Source organism: Helianthus annuus, chromosome 13 (assembly GCF_002127325.2).
Source record: "Helianthus annuus cultivar XRQ/B chromosome 13, HanXRQr2.0-SUNRISE, whole genome shotgun sequence".
Lineage (NCBI taxonomy): Eukaryota > Viridiplantae > Streptophyta > Magnoliopsida > Asterales > Asteraceae > Helianthus > Helianthus annuus.
In genome coordinates this window covers 136,325,480-136,345,276 of record NC_035445.2, presented here as the reverse complement: position 1 = coordinate 136,345,276, position 19,797 = coordinate 136,325,480, and the positions used below count along the sequence as shown (strand labels likewise).

At 37.6% G+C, this 19,797-nt stretch overlaps 1 protein-coding gene across 5 annotated transcripts in view; it reads left to right on the top strand.

Annotated features, from left to right (window-relative positions):
• Positions 1-10,169, top strand: part of LOC110899428 (acyltransferase-like protein At1g54570, chloroplastic) — a 44,661-nt gene extending 34,492 nt beyond the window's left edge. For 2 of the 5 annotated variants that reach the window (XM_022146317.2, XM_022146316.2), the window contains 5 exons: positions 3,144-3,274; positions 3,345-3,714; positions 4,459-4,572; positions 4,690-4,775; positions 9,773-10,169. In XM_022146317.2, the coding sequence (XP_022002009.1) occupies positions 3,144-3,274; positions 3,345-3,714; positions 4,459-4,572; positions 4,690-4,775; positions 9,773-10,073 (1,002 nt within the window). In that variant the 3' untranslated portion in view covers positions 10,074-10,169. Of the gene's footprint in view, positions 1-3,143; positions 3,275-3,344; positions 3,715-4,458; positions 4,602-4,689; positions 4,776-5,487; positions 5,786-9,772 lie in introns of those variants that run through there. The other 3 variants (XR_004877831.1, XR_004877832.1, XM_035982536.1) reach the window with 3 other exon arrangements.
• Positions 10,170-19,797: the final 9,628 nt, after the last annotated feature.

The window sequence follows — 19,797 nt, the reverse complement described above, 5'->3', positions numbered from 1 at the left end:
ATCGCTACTATTGGTGTCGCCGTTGTTGCCTCCTTTTCTTGTAGTGTCAACTGTAAACCAATTCCACACCGATAACATGCTCTAAACCTCTCACATTACATGGTGCTTTGCCTTATCCCCCCACTGAATACCATAAAATTGTAAGAGCGCTCCAATTCCTTTCCCTTAAATGACCGGATGTATAGCTCACTGTCAACCGCCTCTCTCAATTCATTCATGCCCTAACATCTTCCCACCGGACAACTTTAAAATGTATGTTAAGGTATCTTCATGGAACAATGCATCATGGTATTCTTGTATGCCATAACTCACCCCTTAATTTGCATGCTTTCACTGATGTCATTAGGGCTGGTGATAAAGACAACTATTACAGTACCATCAACTACATTGTTTTCCTTGGTCCCAACCCTATATCTTGGAGCTCCAAACGTCAAAGTACACTAGCTTGAAGTACCATCGAAGCCAAATTCCGGGCCGTTGCATCTACCACAACAAAAATACAATGGATCAATTTTGTTGTCGGCGATAAAGACAACTATGGTAGTACGATTGACTACATTGTTCTCATCGGTTCCAACCCTATATCTTGGACCTCTAAACGTCAAAGTACACTAGCTTGAAGTACCATCAAAGCCGAATTCCAGGTCGTTGCATGCACCACAACAAAAATACAATTGATCAATTTTGTTCTCATAGAACTTGGTTTTCATTCAACTATTACACCAACCATCTACTGTGACAATTTGGGCGCCACTACCTACTTAGCTAACCTAGTATTCCACTTTTGCATGAAACATTTAGCTTCGGAATTCCATTTTTTACGAGAGAGATGGTTCACTAAGACTAACTCAGATCACATGTGATGATTAATTAGCATATGCCCTCATAAAACTCCTTGTGCAACCTCAACTAACTTCTTTACTCTCTAAGGCTGGACTCATCTCGAGAATGCCCATCTTGCGTGGGAATATTTAAGTGACTATCCTGCCCAAACTATTTATGTAAATGATTTATATTGTTTGCTAACTCTTCTTAGAAGAGGTTTATGTGTTATTTCTATAGATTAACTAGTTCTATTTCACATAATTTAACCTCTTCTTTCTTCTAAAAAATGTTTTCACTTTTTATATATATATATATATATATATATATATATATATATATATATATATATATATATATATATATAGGACAATGCTAGACAGAAAACTCTCATTTAGGTAGAAAACTCTGGAAAACCCAAATCTCCACCCATTTTTACCCAACCTCCCCACATTTTTTTTTGAAAAAAATAACACGTGTAATATACATGTTTTAGAGTGTTTTGGGCCAAAAAAACAAAAAAGCGCCGAAGGGATTTTTAAAAAAAAAAATAAACAAATTTCAGTGCCTAACATGTGTTAGGCAAAAAAGTCAGAAATTGCTGATTTTTTTTAAAATTATCCCTTGGCGCTTTTTTGATTTTTTTGGCCCAAAAATCTTAAAAACATGTATATTACATGTGTTATTTTTTTCCAAAAAAAAAAATGTCGGGAGGTTGGGTTTTCTAGGGTGTTTTTATATAGATAGGGTTTTCTATATAGCCCAACCCTATATATATATATATATATATATATATATATATATATATATATATATATATATATATATATATATATATATATATATATATATATATATATATATATATATATATATATATATATATATATATAGGGGAAGGATGTATAGAAAACCCACTTTAATTTAGAAAACCCAGGAAACTCAAAGCTCCCGATGTTTTTTTTTTCTTAAAAAATTTACACATGTTATATACATGTTTTTAGGGGTTTTGGACAAAAAAAAAATCAAAAAAGCACCGTGTAGATATTTAAAAAAAAATAAACAAGTTTTGGTGTAACACATGTTACATTCATCTGACATATTTGGAACATGTGTTACACCAAAACTTGTTTATTTTTTTTTTTAAAATATCTACTCGGCGCTTTTTTGATTTTTTTTGCCCAAAACCCTTAAAAACATGTATATAACATGTGTAATTTTTTTCAAAAAAAAAAAACATCGGGAGCTTTGAGTTTCCCGGGTTTTCTAAATTAAAGTGGGTTTTCTATAGATACTTACATTATATATATGTATATATATGTATATATGTATATATAAATATATGGAGAGGAAATTCTAGAAAACTCTATCAAAGGGTTAAAGTTTGTGTTGGATTTTTCTTAGGTTTATGGTTTATTTTATAGAGGTTAGGGTTTAGCTTTAACGTTTAGTTTTTAGTTTTTAAACGTAGCCTCTAGGGTTTAGTTTTTTCGGGGTTTAGAGTTTATTTCTTAGGGTTTATAGTTTTTGGTTTAGTAACAGTTAGATAGAGTTTTTTGAGTTTTCTCACAAAGAGGTGTTACCTCTATATATATATATATATATATATATATATATATAGGGAGAGGATCATGAGAAAACTACATCTAAATGAGAAAACTAGAAAACTAACTTAAAAAAGCTAAAAAACATACCAATTTTTTTTTACAATTTTTTATAAAAAAATCGCTACTTTTTATATATAAAAAAATTTTCAATTTTTTTTTTTGTTATACTGCAATGTGCATTATATGTTATTATATGTGTACTACACATGTGTAATAGTGCACATGTGTAATACAACAAAAAAAGTTATTTTTTTAATTTTTTTTTGAAAATTTTTTTCCATATATAAAAGCTAGCGATTTTTTATATAAAAAAATTAAAAAACAAAAAAAAATAGTATGTTTTTTATGCTTTTTTTAGTTAGTTTTTTGGTTTTCTCATTTAAACTAGTTTTCTTATAATCCATCCTATATATATATATATATATATATATATATATATATATATATATATATATATATGTATGTATATAAATTGAAAAAATATATATTTTTGTATTTTTTTTAAATATAAGTAACATAACTACAACATAGTTGTAATAACCTTTTAGCATAGTATGTAAACTTTATGCAATATTTAACTACCTTTAAATTAGTTATATCGTCATCCGAGATTGGTCCGACCTTTGAACCAGTAAGTTGACCAGTTCGATGAGCTTTCCAGTTATGAAAACATTGAAGATAAAGTAATAATTCACTTCTTTGTTGTTGGTGCAGGAGAGTGGTGTTAATGTTCTTACTGCTATTAAAACCACTTACATGTATCGACGTTCTTCAAAGCATGATATCTTGAAAGACTTTTTGCCTATTAGTATAACAGAGTTCAAAAACCTACCTGTAGAGACTTGGTAATTTGACATATAGCTTTACTAGAATCAAGATCTATTCTCGTGATACTGAAAATTGAAGCATATGCAGGTGGTACCATCTTTATATAGATGCGGTAATTTTCTCAACCATGGAGAATGGGAAAATAGTGAGAGGTCTTGAAGGGATTCCAGACGAAGGACCTGTGTTGATTGTTGGTAATCACATGCTAATGGCGTTTGATGTGTTTCCAATTGTCTCAGAGTTTATGAGGGAAAAGAAAATCACGCTTCATGGTCTAACACACCCGGAATTTTTTAACATAGATGTCGAACGTGAATACTATATAATTCCCTTAGCCGATGTACTAAGGGTAGGTGGCTCGATTCCGGTTTCTGGAAGAAACTTCTTCAAATTGTTAGCGAAAAAGTCGCACGTATTACTCTACCCTGGTGGTTTACGGGAGGGTCTCCATCGTAAGGTAAATTACACATGCTCACATTTCACTTGAAAACTCTACCTTTTTATATATCCAAACTATGATTCATTGGCTGATAATAATCCATATTGCCAATATGACAAATGAAACTCTTACTCTCACTTTCGTTGCAAAGGGCAAGTATAGTTTAATGGAAAACTAACTCTGTATGCGCTCCTAGTGAACAACTAATTGATATCTATCCCAATTATATTGTTCTACATTGTTATGAAACGACATAAATGATAGTTATGGACAATTGGAGTTATCTTTCCCTTAGATTGGGATTGCCTTAGCAAAGTGTCATTGGTGATCACAGTGTCAATATAAATTATTATCCATCACAAATTTATAGTTTGGCAAAGTGTCATTTGGTCGTATTTAAAACATTTTTGGTTTAGTCACAAGTGGTGAATTATAAACAAAACCAAATTCATAAATAGGGAATTCAAGGGGCGGGCACCTTCTTCTTATTTCTCTTGGAAAAAGGAAAATCATTATAAAGGGATTCAATATTACACTTGGTGTAATGTTATTTATACGTTGGATAGACATTATCTTTAGTTAATCGACTGTGTAACATATGTTAGGGTGATGCAATGTTCCTTTTCACCAAAAAAATGTGGCACATCTTAGATACATTGGTTAGCTTGTACAACATTATTAGTTTACTACATATAATTAATGACTCTTGAAATGAGTTTTTTTCTTCCAAAATTGTAAATCACTTTCTTTTGTTGTTAAAAGGGTGAGGCTGGCAAGTTGTTTTGGCCGGATAAACAAGAATTTGTAAGAATGGCAGTGAAGTTTGGGGCCACCATTATACCATTTGGAGGAGTTGGGGAAGATGACATATTAGAAGTAAAATCGAACACGCCCATTCTCTTTACGTACTTAATTCAACTTGAATTTTACTGTAGAAATAATTAGTTACACGTTCATGTTCACCTGTTGATGTATAATCTACTTTGTTGCCAGCTACTTGTTGATTATAACGACATGAAGAGAAACCCTCTTCTTAATCACATGGTGAACACAATTAATCAAGGGAGAACAAACTTGAGGTGAACTTCAAATTCTTATGATTTTCATTTACCTTTGTTTAAGTTGTATTGTGTTAGGGTAACAAAGGTCTTGTAGCCTAGCATTACCAATGTTTAAGTTGTATCTGTGTTAGGGTAACAAAGGTCTTGTAGCCTAGCGTTACCAATGTGTGTTGGAAATGTGTTCCTGCTTAGATTTTGGTATTAGATAATATTATCTGTAAGTTCGTGTTTCGGATCGAAAACCATGATTAGGTTCAATGACAGAAGATTAGAGACGGATAAACAACTTTCTTGTATAAATTTGGGCAGCATAACGTTAAAATTAGCACAATATTAAGCTATCCAAAATATACCGAAAGAGCATACATCTCCCCCAATCTAAAACCTTAAAAGCTTGCAAATGACCTAAGGGTGGTATATATAGTCACACCACCTTCCCATGGAAATCCACCTTCATGTGGAAGGTCACTTGCAAACGTACACGATCAAACGAATAACCCTTTCGTTTGACCACTTCAAACGAACGGGTCAAAACACATTCGTTTGACCGTTCCACTAACTATTACATAATTAGAATAAAATGTAATCTAATCTATTTGAACAACATCGGACACAAAAACTGCACCAACAAATTCCCCTTTGTCCGTTGGTGTCAAATGCTGAAAATGCAACTGCAATCGATCTTCAGTCAAGTAAGTATCTGTTGATGTCAACTTCTCTGTGTTAACAGACCCCCTGATGTGGGCCCAAGTGTGGAGGAGCAGGCCATCTTATATTTGGAGGCCCAAGATCGTGTGACAAAAGGTGATTCACTAAAATGGCTCTAACTTGGGCTAAGGGAGTCCGGTTTGGGTCATCGTTCGGGCCCAAAAAACGATTATTTCTATGAGTTATATATTGTTTTATGTTTTTATTGCTTTTGGTGGACTTTTATTTCATTCTAGCTTTTGGCCCAAGTGGTTTTTGAGGCCCGTTTTCAATTTACATTGTTATTTATATGGATGTAATGGGTGAAAACAAATCAGTTTTGGAATATATGAACAATCATTTTTCTCTCCCAATTCACTAGTGTGTGTTTTGTGTGTGAAAATCCCAATTTTCGGTATTCTTCGTAAATCAACGAATCTTGGAAGAACCGTTCCTGGTATTCTATGAGAATCAACAGGTCCGATTTTCTATCCCGTTTTCTAGTCTACATCACCCCTTTACCGAAAATCCAGGTACGCAGAGTCTTGACTTGAGTCTTCACAACAACATCGAATCCATGAAGCTTCGTGTATCATATTTCCCCCTCAAAGTACGCATATCCGCGTTGAGTGTTGTGCAATGTCCTTGCAAGGCAACATTGACTGATCCTCTATTGATCTTCCAATACTCAAACCGGCGTTTGATAAGGGTTCCGTTCTTTAAAGCTGCATCAAGTCTTGATCTTGTCATAAAAACTCTATTTCATTCAAAGCATACTGCATTGGAAAAGTTTTCTGGTGAACTATCTTCTGTAAACCATCTTTGTGGAATCGACCAAGTAATGCACTTTGATCATCAGCATCAAAACTCAGGAAGTCAGTGTAAGGTCTCCTACCCAAGGATCTCACTCAGACAACAATCACCAGGTGTGTGGAATCCACCTAGCAATCACCATTGTATGGTATTGGATCAAGAAAGTGTAGAACAAGAATGATGAGAATGATGAATGACGTCACACACAGTAGCTGTCACAGCCCCCGATCCCTAGTTCCCGGGAACGGGCGGCCGTGAGCCAGTTTCGGTGGTATCACTTTTATATATCCAATTTGGCAGCGGAAATTTTCATCAGGACCGTAGTTAGGAAATATTTAATCAGAGTAAACCACCTCGTTTAATAATATTAAACATATGGGTAAAACCCAAGTTTTCAGTACACACATTTTATAGGAATAAATCCTATTTATTTAATAAAAACATCCATTTTATTCTTAGGTAACTTTATTGCCACTTTTCCAAGCCTTCAGTGCTGTCCAGCTGGCTTCTACTTGGCTTTCACATTTTGTTACCTGAAACGCGTTTTTAAAAACATTTTGTCAGTGGAAAATACTGGTGAGTGAATCCCATTTTAATCAGGTTTAAATAAAATAATTTCACAGTGAACAGTATTGAGGGCGATCCCGCAATTACATTTGTTTCCAAGTTATATCAATTATCACGAGTTGGTACTGTCGAACCCGACTTGTGGAAATGTTACTCCTTAACCAGGTTGTAACAAATTTTGTATACAAAAACCCAACATACCCACGATAATTGTATTCTTACAAATACTCAATAACTATTATTCGCATGGAAAAGTATGTAAGGTTTTGTAAAAACAATTAACAAAATATTTACAAAAAGTGGATCGACTCACATTGCTGTCTTAGGTTATTCTTTAGGGTTTCCTGGTGAATATCTATAATTTACACAAATGCACGTGTGTTAGTATACTAACCCATTTTAACATTAGTAATACCCTCCCCGAGACGGCATTCCAACGACTACGTCGGGCAGAACCACGACAGCCGTTACGGAACCCTAGATCAATCGGGCAGCGTATCTAATACGTCTCTAGGGGTTATAATACGTACATCGTAGCAGAACCTCGCTATTTTAGGGGGTATAATGCCCGGGTATAGTAACACTACTACAGAAATTGAGATTGAAAGAAAAGAAATGAACAAACAGACTGAAGGCCCGTTGCCCTCTTTATATAGGGCTGTAATCGCGTCTCCACGCGGCCCGCGTGAAGAACATGCCAAGCTTACGCGGCCCGCGTCAATGCTGGGTCAACGCGTAGTTTGGCTGGGTCAGCGTATAGACCTGCCCTGTGTTGGGCCACGTGGCCGCACCGGGCTTTGCCAGATTTTAGGACGCTCGCGGCCCGCATGAACTTAAACGGAACCATACGTGGCCCACATGAACTAAGGATTTCAGCGGAGTCTGGTTACACACTCACACGGCCCGCGTAGGTGATTGGGGTGGGTCTATGCGGCCCGCCTCAACTTAATATTTAAGGTTTTTAATTTATTTTATATGTTATATTGTACTTTGGGCTCGGTTTTCACATACGGGGTGCATATAAAAACATATTGAGACATTTTAAATATATTAGGGTGTCAAAATTATTATGAGGGTGTCGGTTTACATTTGGGTTGTTATAGTAGCCGTCAATTCACACACAATGACAATGATTAGGGTTTCTTGAAGAACAAACTTTTCACAAAAGAAATCGCCGAGTATAACATATCACTAAGAGTTTATATACAATGGGAAGTCTTGACTACTAAAGTCAGGACAGAGAAAGGCCCAAAGCCCAAAACAATACAAACCCTGACTAACAAATGCCTAAATTTGGACTATAGAAGAGGAACAAAGTCCTGACCAATAACTTCAAAAAAAATTCGGACCATAACATAAAGTTTTAACAATTTGCATAAAAGACCCTTGAAGATTTGAGAGCCTGAACTTATCACCCAAAGTGCATTTACAGTCAGCTAAACCGAGTATATCATTTGCAAGCTCAACTAGCACGCTTAGTTGAACTACATCCGGATCTCATTGTCTCGCTTTTGTGAAGTCGACCACATAATGTACTACGGATCTTCAACATCAGTACTTAGGATGTCAACTTGACCAAGCACATCGTTTGCAAACTCAACGAGTTGAATTACACCCAGATCCCTGTAAAATCCCAATGAAAACATCAAACCCAAAACCGAATCCTTCAAATTCCCCCTCAACTGTAACTTCATCCGCGTTAAGTTCAGCAATCTCCCTCTACAAGGTGTCATTGCTTTGATCCTTTCGATCCAAAAACCTAACCGGTATATGATAGAGTCGGAATCTACACTTGCCAGCCTTGAACTATCAGCTCTCATAAAGATTCCCCAGGTCATCAGTGAACAGCGTTTTGAAACAAATGTTGGCTTTTAATACATGTATGTTTCCGTGCATAACCCTTCACGCTGGCGGGAGAACCCTTCACGCTGGCGGGAGAATTAATTAAAATCCTCAATTATATGTTTGTGCAAAACATTCCACGCAGACCCTTTGGTATCACCAGAAAATCACGAACTTTACCACCTATGATTGAGTTTAGAAATTTACCGAAGAATTCCAAAACATATGAAATTTTTTATCCCCCATTTCTTTGGTGAATTCTCCGAACCTTAACAAATTCCCTCATCGGAGTAGAAATGTTGTCGTTTACTGAACAAATTCCCTCCACAAAGCATAATTTTTCAATTTTCTCGGTTATTCGATAGATCACGAAAGCTGCTTTCTTCTTTGCATATTCTAGTTGATAAGGAAAGTCCCCTGGCCCGTAGGATCCGACTAGTATCCCCCAGAGTGCTGCTAAAACCTAATCCGAAAACTTCCATCATAGGCATAACTCTTCGACTTTGTGAAGTCGTTAGGACTGGTCTTGGCTCTCCAGGTTCCTTTAATCGTTACCAAATGCGAGAATATGACAACTAACAAAATGCTTTCGAGCATTTACGAATCCCGGGAACAAAATAATTTTTCACATGCGGAAATAAATATAATTTTTTTGGCCCATAATAGTCACGTCACCAAATTTGACGTTTGCATCGGTAACTGTGACTACCCCATTATGGTTGAGGACCACCTTAAATGCAAATTCCGCTAGGCTAATCACTACAACATAACTGAGTATTTATGACCGAAACTGTTTGTTGCTAGTATTGTGTCTGAAAAAACCAGTGGCAAAAGTAAAAAACCAGTGGCAAAAGTAAAAAACCAGTGGCAAAAGTAATGATGAATTTGCAATAAAATTAGCAAGGGAACTGCGACGAAAGTTTGGTCAATGTTTTTGTTAAAAGAAAAACAAAAAGTCGTACCGTGTAAGAAAAAATGTTCTTAAACTTTTGTCAACAATCTACATTAGTCTTCTTTAATTTGTGACGGTTTTTGCTTCACAAATGGTTGATTTTGCAGTATTGAATGACATATTTTACCTATGGATTTATTTGTTTACATGACAGGGAGGGGGTTGGAGGAGAGATTGCGAAGCAACAATTTCATATGCCACTATGGCTGCCGAAGCCACCAGGTCGACTTTACTTTAAGTTCGGGAAGCCTATACGAACAAAAGGGAAAGAAGATATGTTAAATGACAATGATTATTTGCAAGAGTTATATTTGCAGATAAAAAGTGATGTTGAAAAGAACATAGCTTATTTGTTAGAGAAACGAGAGGAAGATCCTTATAGAAGTAATGTTGAAAGGATTTTGTGGCGAATGAAGCATGGGTCATTAGATCAAATTCCATCTTTCGAGCCATAAATGTTGAGTCGTAGACACACATGAGTTTAAATCGTGAAATGTATTCATGCGTAAACAAAAACCAATCTAATCAAGAGGAGTACATGTTGTAATGCTTATGTGAGAATGTGATTAAAAGCTACAAGTTAATACAATATACCATTAATATTACTATATGATTAATCCACTTAAGCAACTAAAAAATTAGCTAACTTTTTTTGTTTTTACTTTAACATTCATTATTGTTGGTGCATATGTCTGTCGACTTCGTCTTGTATCGAGTCTTGTAATAGAATTGTTAGATCGAGTCACGTAGTTCGAGAAAATCTGGAAATAGTCATGAATCAGCCAATTCACACGAACTGACCAGTTGCATGAACTGGGTTGTCCAGTTCGTGCGAACCGGTGATACATGTTCATGCGAAGTGGCTACAACTATAAATAGGGCTCTTGTGATTTCATTTGTAATGTTGCTAATTCCAGAGCAGAGGTGCTGCTGAAGTGTCAATTGGTCTGTAAAGCTTTTAAATCAATATACAAGACATTTAAAGTGAATCCTAGTGTGAATCAAGCTGTAATCAAGTCCGAATCATTGAATTCCGCCTTTGGTTTGGATTAGAACTCTTCTGATCGTCTCGTTTAGGTCGATTCTTGATCCTACAAGTGGTATCAGAGCTCAGGAGGAAGAGTTCTTACCATTTCAGCTTGTTTTCAACTTAAAATTCTGATTTCTACTCATTCTTCTACTCGTTTTCATCAAATCTTTCACGGTTAAAATGACTTGATTTTCACATATAACACGTAAAACATAGTTTTAAACAATCCTTGAAGAAATCAGAACTTAATTCGAATTAAACTTGATAAAATCATGAATTTTTGGTCCAAATTCGCGTGAAAAACCCCCGGTTCGTGTGAGTTTTAGTCAGGTCGTTTGAAAGTGACTTTCAGTTCGCATGAAGTGATTGAGAGGTCATCCAATTCGCATGAAATTCCTTCACTTCGCATGAAATTTGGATCAGTTCGCATGGAATAGAATTAGGTCGCACCAAGATTACATCACTTCACACGAAGTGGTCATTTAGAGAATCAGCTCCCACCAAAATCACATCACTTCGCACGAAGTGGTCATTTAGAGAATCAGGTCACACCAAGATTACATTACTTCGCACGAAGTGGTCATTTAGAGAACCAGTTCGCTTGAAAAGTAGTCCAGTTCATTTGGTATTGTGTTCAGATCATTTGAAACTTTGATCAGTCCGTTTGAACAATCAGTATTTGTGAATTTTCTACACCGAAACATGGATAACGAGTTTTACAACGCCTTTGCTACTGCTCCAACTGCCCGAGTTACAGTTGCCGAAACTGTTGAAATCGAAAATGAAACGGGAACTTTCCAAAAGCCTCCAAAGCTTATGTACATTGAGGATTTTAAAGGATGGCAAAATCGTTTTGAAAACTGGGTGCAAGGAAATAAGTTTGATGCATGGGTTTCGATATAGAAAGAATATGTTAGACCGAAAGATAATCTTGAAAATGAAAAACCATTAAGTGAATTTACAGCGAATGAAAAATTAAGATACACTAGTGAAAAGATGATGATTAGTCTTCTCCAACAAGCTATAAATGAAGATATTTACGTGTTGCTTCAACATGAGGGAACTGCTAGATCAATTTGGTTAGCGTTGATTCAAAAGTTTAAGGGAAGTGCTGATATGATAAAAAATAAATGTGCATTACTAAAAAAATCGTTTGATATGTTTACAGCTTTTGAAGGTGAAACAACAAGAACGACTATTGAGAGATATTGTCATCTTGTCCAAGAGATGAAAAGATTGGACATCAAGAAAGAAGATGATGAATGGGTTGATAAGTTAGCCGATGCGCTACCGCAGAATAAATGGGGAACATATCTGTTGATTTTAAAACATATGCGAAAATCTGAAAATATGAATTTGTGTAAGTTCATTCAGAAGCTTGAAGAACATGAATTAGATGTTCAGAAAACTGCTATCATGAAGAATCCGGGTGCGCAACAAGATGTTAGTCTATACTATAGAGGAAGAAAATTTGAGACTATTTAGAGTCCGAAGATTCAGACTGCTTTTAGTGCTGATGGTACTTCCGGAACAAATGTTAGCACTACAACTCAGAGTGGTGGATATTCTTCGTCTTATTCAAGTTTTGATCCAAATTTCTCGACACCAAGTTCTCGACAACAGAGTTCAACAAATTTGCAATGCAATGTGACATTAAACATTCAAAATGGTAAAAATTTCTCTCCAGATATTTCAAAGCAACACATGGCATCTCTTGTTACTGTGTTAGAGTCGTATGAAAGTTTAGTTGCTGGAAGAATCGAAAATCCGATGCTTACTAAAGAGGATTATGATCAGATTGATTCTGAGGAACTTGAGTTGATGGACATCAAGAGGTGTTTAGCCAGTGTTTTAAGAAGAGCAGAAAAATTCAAACAAATCACCGGTAGAGATGATCTTCGTGATGCTGCTACATCTCAGCTAGGTTTTGACAAATCAAAGGTTACTTGTTTTCGTTGCTGAGAAAAAGGGCATTTTAAACGAGAGTGTATAAACAGAGAAGCAATCGGAAGACAAGATCCATTTGGAAACAATGATTATCATCGAAAAGCAATTTATCATCAGGTTGCTCAACAACCATATCAACAACAATCTTCAAGCTCAAACACTATCAAAATTGAAGATGGAAAGAAGAGAGCTTGTTATGGTCTGATAGACAAAGAAGATGAAAAACTTCCAAATGGTGGTCTCATAGACCAAGAAGATGAAAGGCTTCCAGAAGGATTTAGTTGGGATAAGTGGGATCCTAACAGAACTTGGGAAAAAACAACATTTGTTGCTCGAATCTATGAAGACTCAACCTCAGGAGAAGAATCAGTCAACTCTAAGAAGAACAGACCGAGAAGAATACCGATTTCTAAGGAATTAGGAAGTGATGCAGACACTGATGATGAGGAAGAGTATATTTATAAAGATAGAAGACAATTGGATTCTTATAGTTTTAATTTGTTTTTTGCAGATAAAATCAAGATGTTGAAAGAGAAAAGGGCTGCTAGACTGAAGAGAGAATTGGAAGCAAGAAGGGTTGTTGAAGAAGAAATTGAAGCAAGAACGGTAGCTGAAGAACAGAATAAATTTCAGATGGAAGCTGATAAGGCAAAAGTTGTAGAAAAACTGACACAGAAAGTCGAGGTTGAAGAGGATGAAGTGAAGATAGAATTTGATAAAGAACCGATTGTGATTGAAAAGGTGGAGGAAAAAATAGTTGAAAAAATTGTTGAAGTGGAGAAAATAATCGAAGTTGAAAAAATAATTGAAGTCAAGAAAATAGTTGAAGTTGAAAAGATAGTAGAGGTTGAAAAATCTTGTCTGAAATGTTTGGAATCTTGCAAACATTGTGAAGAGAAAGATAAGAAGTATATTAAGCTAGACAAGATGAAAGAAAAATTGTTGTTTGATGTTAAGTATGTGAAAGAATCTTATGATGTGCTGAACAGAACAGTTAACCAATTGGAAAAGACAAACTTAGAAGTAGAAGATGCTTTGACAATGATGAATTCAACGGTGATCAGTAAACAGAAAGCCATCAATCATTATATTGAAGAGTGTGCAAAGTTGAAGCAGGAGTTGGAGACTGAAAAGATTGAAAACGAAAGAATCAGACTATTGTTGCAGAGTTATTCAAGTTCTGATTACTTGATTGATAGAATTTATCCAACTGTTGCAGGTTTTGAAGCTTTTCAAGATAAGAAGTCGGAAGATACGGATACTGGTAAGAAACAAAGTGCAAATTATAAAAGGTGTCCGCCTCCGATCTGGGAAGGTTATTCTCCCAGAAAATCTATTACGGATGAAGTCAAAAAGGCAGTCAATATAAAGTTAAAGTCTGAAACAACTGATGAGTTACCAGACAACATTGACGTTACATTCACATCGTCTGACACTGATCATGAGTCTGAGTTGTTAAAGAAAGTGGTCGATCAGGTGTTGGATATGGATGAAGAGTCGAAGTCAGATTCTAATTCTGAAAAGTCGAGTTCGTCAGAGAAAAGCTTGAAATCACCGGTCAAAAGGGTTTACAATAAAGATTTTCTGGTGTCGAAAAATAATTTGAATGACGAAACATTTAAAGTAGCATATACTTTGAATGATTCTGACAAATTATTTTCTGATGAGCAATTTCTAATAAGAAGTGTTAAAACTGAAATGATTAACAAGGTTTTCAAATTAACATAAATTAATATTTCTGAAATAAAAGATGTAAATCTTACTGAAAAACCTAAAAAATACACTTTAAGAGTTCAACAAAGATTAACCAAGAAAAAGGGTTACAGTTGTGATTCGGATTATCGAAAGAAACCAAACCATAACAGTAATTTCAAAAAGAAAGGCTTAGGTTTTATTTCACTAGAAAATCATAAAAATGAGAAAAATTATAAACCAAAAACTAAATTTGTTTCAGGAGGAAGTTCGGAAGAAGAGAATGAGAAACCATTCTGGAGACAGTCAAACAAAGAGTTTCTCGCTGAAAAGAAAAAGAATATGATGATGAAATCTGAACAGAGAGTTGAACGAAGAACCTGTTTCAAATCTCAAGAAGTTGGACATATCGCTTGGAATTGCCCAAAGCTAACCAACACAAAACAGGGAGTTTCTTCTAACGCAAAATTGAAAGAAAAATGTGTTGATAAAAAGGAACAACCAACAGAGAAATTTAAGAAGTTTGAAAATTCGACTTTCGAAGTTGGTGAAAGTTCAAAACGTTTTTACAAAAGAAGAGTCAATTTTAAAGATGGAATTGCCCACAAGTTGAGCCAATCAGAGAAAATTCCGTTCTAACAATGGATGATGAAAATTTTCCACCATTGTCAAACGGAAAATTGAAGTCAAAAGTGGTAAGGTTGAGATTTCAGATCAATTCTTCTCTGATGAGAAAGAATTTGATGCTGAAAAAGCTTTTAATGGAAAAGTGTTACATATTTTTGGGAAAATAGCTGATGGGAAGGTAAAAGGAGTGAAAGATTTTTATAAATCAAAAAGATATGTTCAAAAACCGAGTGAAGATGATTCGGAATCACCCAAGGACCGTCAGGCTTGGGTGAATCTCTTTAACTAAAAAAACCTGACTTGCCGGAGTTCCCAAGTTGGTAATCGTGGAGAAGGAATCGGCATCATTCTATAAAAAATGTTTTTGTGAAAAAATTACAAATGTTAGATTTTACAAAGTGGTTGAAAAACAATGTGATGAATAAATTGTGACAACTCGAAATTTAGAACCTTTCGTTGTAACTTACTTGTACGTTATGTGACTAGTTAAAATGATAACGTGAATCTTTTTATGTGATAAGTGCTTTGTTACGCGTGTATTGTATATATATATATGTGTGTACGTGTTATATGTGAACCGAGAACCCGACACGAAACAACGGACCCGACTCGAGACCAAGAGGTCTCGAGTGAATAGTGACCGAATAGGCCTTTGGGCCGAGAACCTTGTGGCCGGTTGGGCCATTGGGCCGTGAACCCCCACTCGAAACCCACTAAGGGTGCACACTCTTGGAACTTGACTATATATACCATGCCTTAGTTAGTTCTTGCCATTTGTTGAACATTACACACACACACTCTCCTACTTTTCTCTCTAAGCCTTAAGAACACAAACACATTTCCAAGACTCTCGGATCCACTCGGTTGGCACAAGAACTCTCGGATTTGGAACTTTGGATCGACACACACACACACATCACCAACCGGTTAGTATCTATCATGTTTATGGTTGATTTTTGTTGTGTTTTGTGATGCATGAATAAGATGATGTTTATGGTTAGAGATTACATGTTGTTCTTGATGTTTATGATGATTCTAATATGCACAATGATGAACCGGTTAGCATATACTATATGATGAGTGTGATATTTTGTGTCTAAATGAAGTTTGAACCACTTTTGTTGATAAACATGAAATCGGGTTGCACTTGCCATGAAATCGGACATATATGAAAACCGAGTTGTGTGTTATGTTTAGTGTTTTGATGCTTGTTCATAGTTTTGGGTGAATAAGTGATTAATATGTTATGAACTTGTTGAATATGGGTTTGAATATTGAAGAACACTTTGAATGATAGTTGAAGATTGAAAACCCTTGTGATTTTGATCCATCTTTGACTAATAGCCTGATTAGGAAATATGTTAGTGGGATTCTATTGGTTATTTCCGGATTTGGGCCTGATTATATTGTACCACTAATCTGACTACATCTGCATCAACACGTGAACTTGAAAACGACTGCTACCGACTCGCAATCACCTGGTTGCGACTCGCAACCACAGCGTGATGACTCGAGACCACGCGGTTGCGACTCGCAACCATAACAGGACAAGCCGAGACCGCAGGTTACGAGTCCGGTTGCGACTCGAGACCTTAGCATGATGAACCGAGACTACGGTTGCGACACCGGTTGCGACTCGCAACCATCCATGATCAACACACAGCATGACTCGAGACCATGCTTGCGAGTCCGGTTGCGACTCGAGACCACACTTTTTGGGCCTTAGTTAATGGGCCAGACTGATGGGCTTCTGTGTTAACTGCTTTTACGTGTTTGGGCCTAAGTAGTTGGGCTGAACTTGTGAACCGTATGTGCTACGGTTGACTGTTAACTGTTACTGCTAAACGTGCTTGCCAAACGTGTTGAACATTTGTGCACTACTTGGTTCGAATCTGATTATACGTGATATCCGTGTTAGGACGTTATTGACTACTTGCGACTTGATTGACTTTCTGTGTTTGACTGCCGAGCAAACCAAGGTGAGTTCACACCCTTTACAAAGCATGGGATTCCCTGGGTTGGGAACGGGGTTAAGGAACGTGGGTTCCTCGTCTACCTTGGGTAGGACGTCAGTGGTTCAGGAATGTGATTCCTCGTCCGGATGGACGGATAAACGTACTAGACTAAAACTCTATCACGAAGTCCCTCCTTTTTGTATCGACTAATCGCCGGGCCAATGGCGAGCGGGTCATTAGTTAGATAGCGCTATTTAGGTCTGACAAGCCTCACACCGTGCCGCAGAGGACGGGCGTGAACTAATGGATCTGGGGCACGTCAATGATGATAGACATTGATGTTTTTCAGGGCACATAAACATGACTACAGTCAGCAATCGATACGGTAACGAGTCTAGTATACACATGGGGTAGCCCCCACGGCTGGAGAGCCAGATGATGTACATGGGGTAGCCCCCACGGCCGAAATGCCTGATAACTATATGGGGTAGCCCCCACGGCCGGAGTGCCGGAGTAACTGGGAACGAACTGGTCACGTTTTTAAAACTATGGGGTAACCCCCACGGCTGGATGCCAGATAAAGTAAACTGTTTTCGAAACAACTAAAACGAACGCCCACCCGTGAACTCACTCAACTAGTTGTTGACTCGTTACTACATGCTTTGCAGGACCATAGGTACTTAGCTGGAGCTTGCATGGAGGAGGATCGTTGTGGGACATGGATTGCTACAAGGCCATGATAAACTTGAAACTTTTGGAACTTATGTTATAACTTTAAACTTATGCTTCCGCTTGCAACTTAAACTTATATGTTTTGAAACACCAATCGGGATGGTTAAACTTTTATAATTACTTATATGCTTGTTCAGTATGATTGGTGGCTGGGTCCTGGTCAGTCACGCCTCCAAGCGGTGGTACTCCGCAGGTGGGATTTTGGGGGTGTGACAGATTGGTATCAGAGCCATTGGTTATAGTGAACTTGGTTTTAATAAAGGAGAAACGTTTTTGTTAAAACCAGACTATAACCGGTTTAGTGCTCAACGGTCCACAACGACACTTCGCTCCTCATGCAAGGCTCGACGTTCTAGGTAATATGATGTATGTATATTGCCTACTTGTTAGTTGCGTAGTACATTGCTCATGGTATGCTTGATTAGTATAACTACTGTTGTTTGAACACATGCGTACTTACTCTGTCCTACTATCGTGCTTTCGCGAACCTCTCTCACACGTATTGCTTTTATTATGAAGAACCATGTCTGGACGCGTTAACATGACACAAGCCCAGTTGACGGCTTTGATCAACGAGCGAATTGACGCAGCGCTCGCAGCTGCACGCGCAGGAGGTATATCCTGCAGTCCGAAATTGTTCTAGGATCGTTTGGATCCTACTCTCGTGAACCAACCTTTGTGTGTTAAACTCTGTCTTTTCTTTCACCTACCTTAGGTCAGTATGCTCAGGCACCGGTGTGCACTTTTAAGACCTTTATGGACTGTCGACCCACAACTTTTAGCGGCACTGAAGGAGCAGTAGGTCTCCTACACTGGTTTGAGAAACTGGAGTCTGTGTTCGAAATGTGCGAATGCCCTGAAGCGCGCAGGGTGAAGTATGCTACTGGTACTCTCGAGGGTTTGGCTCTCACGTGGTGGAATGCTCAAGTGCAGATGTTAGGGTTGGTTGCTGCCAACGCCACCCCATGGGAAAACTTCAAGGAAATGATCAGGGAGGAATACTGCAGTCGTGACGACATTCACAAACTGGAAGATGAGTTCTACAATCTTAAGATGTCGGGGTCGGAGATTGAGGCATACACTAAGAGATCGCATGAGCTTGCTTTGTTGTGTCCTACTATGGTGGACCCTCCATATAAGCGAATTGAACTCTATCTCAAGGGCTTGGTGCCAGAAATCCAAAGTCATGTGACTTCAGCGAGGCTGACTACTATCCAGCAGGTTGTACAGTTGGCTCACCGTCTCACCGACCAAGCGGTGGAGCAGAACAAGTTACCGAAGCGAATAGGTGCTGCAACTACTTCTGGTGCTTCTAGTGGGGATAAACGGAAATGGGATGGAACTTCAAGCAGGGGTTCAACTTCAGTGCAAACTCAGTCTCAGCAGAGAAAGACGGACGATCACAAGAGCCCCAGTCAGCAGTCGTCTGGTGGTCAAAGTCACGGTGGATACAAGGGGAATCACCCCAAGTGCAATCGTTGTAGCCTACACCACAGTGGGCCATGCACCAGGGGCAACTGTCATCGATGCAACAAGCCTGGTCATGTTGCAAAGGATTGCAGAAGCGCATACCCCGTCAACCAGAATCGTCAGCAACCTCAGCAGAACCAGCGACAGCAGCAGGGTAACAACAAAGGGTGCTTTCAGTGTGGAGCTGAAGGCCACTTCAAGAAGGATTGTCCCCAATTGAATCAGAACAACAACAACAATCAGGGGAATGGTAACAATGGGAACAACAACAATGGTGCTAGGGGACGAGTGTTCGTGATTGGTCAAGGTGAAGCGAGGAATGATCCCAACGTGGTGACGGGTAAGTTCCTTCTCGACGACTTTTATGTTACAGTCTTATTTGATTCGGGTGCCGACACTAGCTATGTATCACTAGAAGTTAGTAAGATGCTTAAGCGTATTCCTACACCCCTGAGCGACAAGCACACAGTAGAGCTAGCTAATGGTAAGAGTTTGGAAGCCTCACACGTAGTCAAGGGTTGCCAGCTTATTCTCGCTAACCAGACCTTCTCTATCGATCTTATCCCTATTGTCTTGGGTAGTTTCGACGTTGTCATTGGGATGGATTGGTTATCCCAACACCGAGCAGAGATTCTTTGTAACGAGAAGGTCGTTCGTATTCCTGGTTTAGGTGGTGAACCTCTCATGATTCGTGGCGACAAGAGAAGTGCTGTTGAGAACATCATC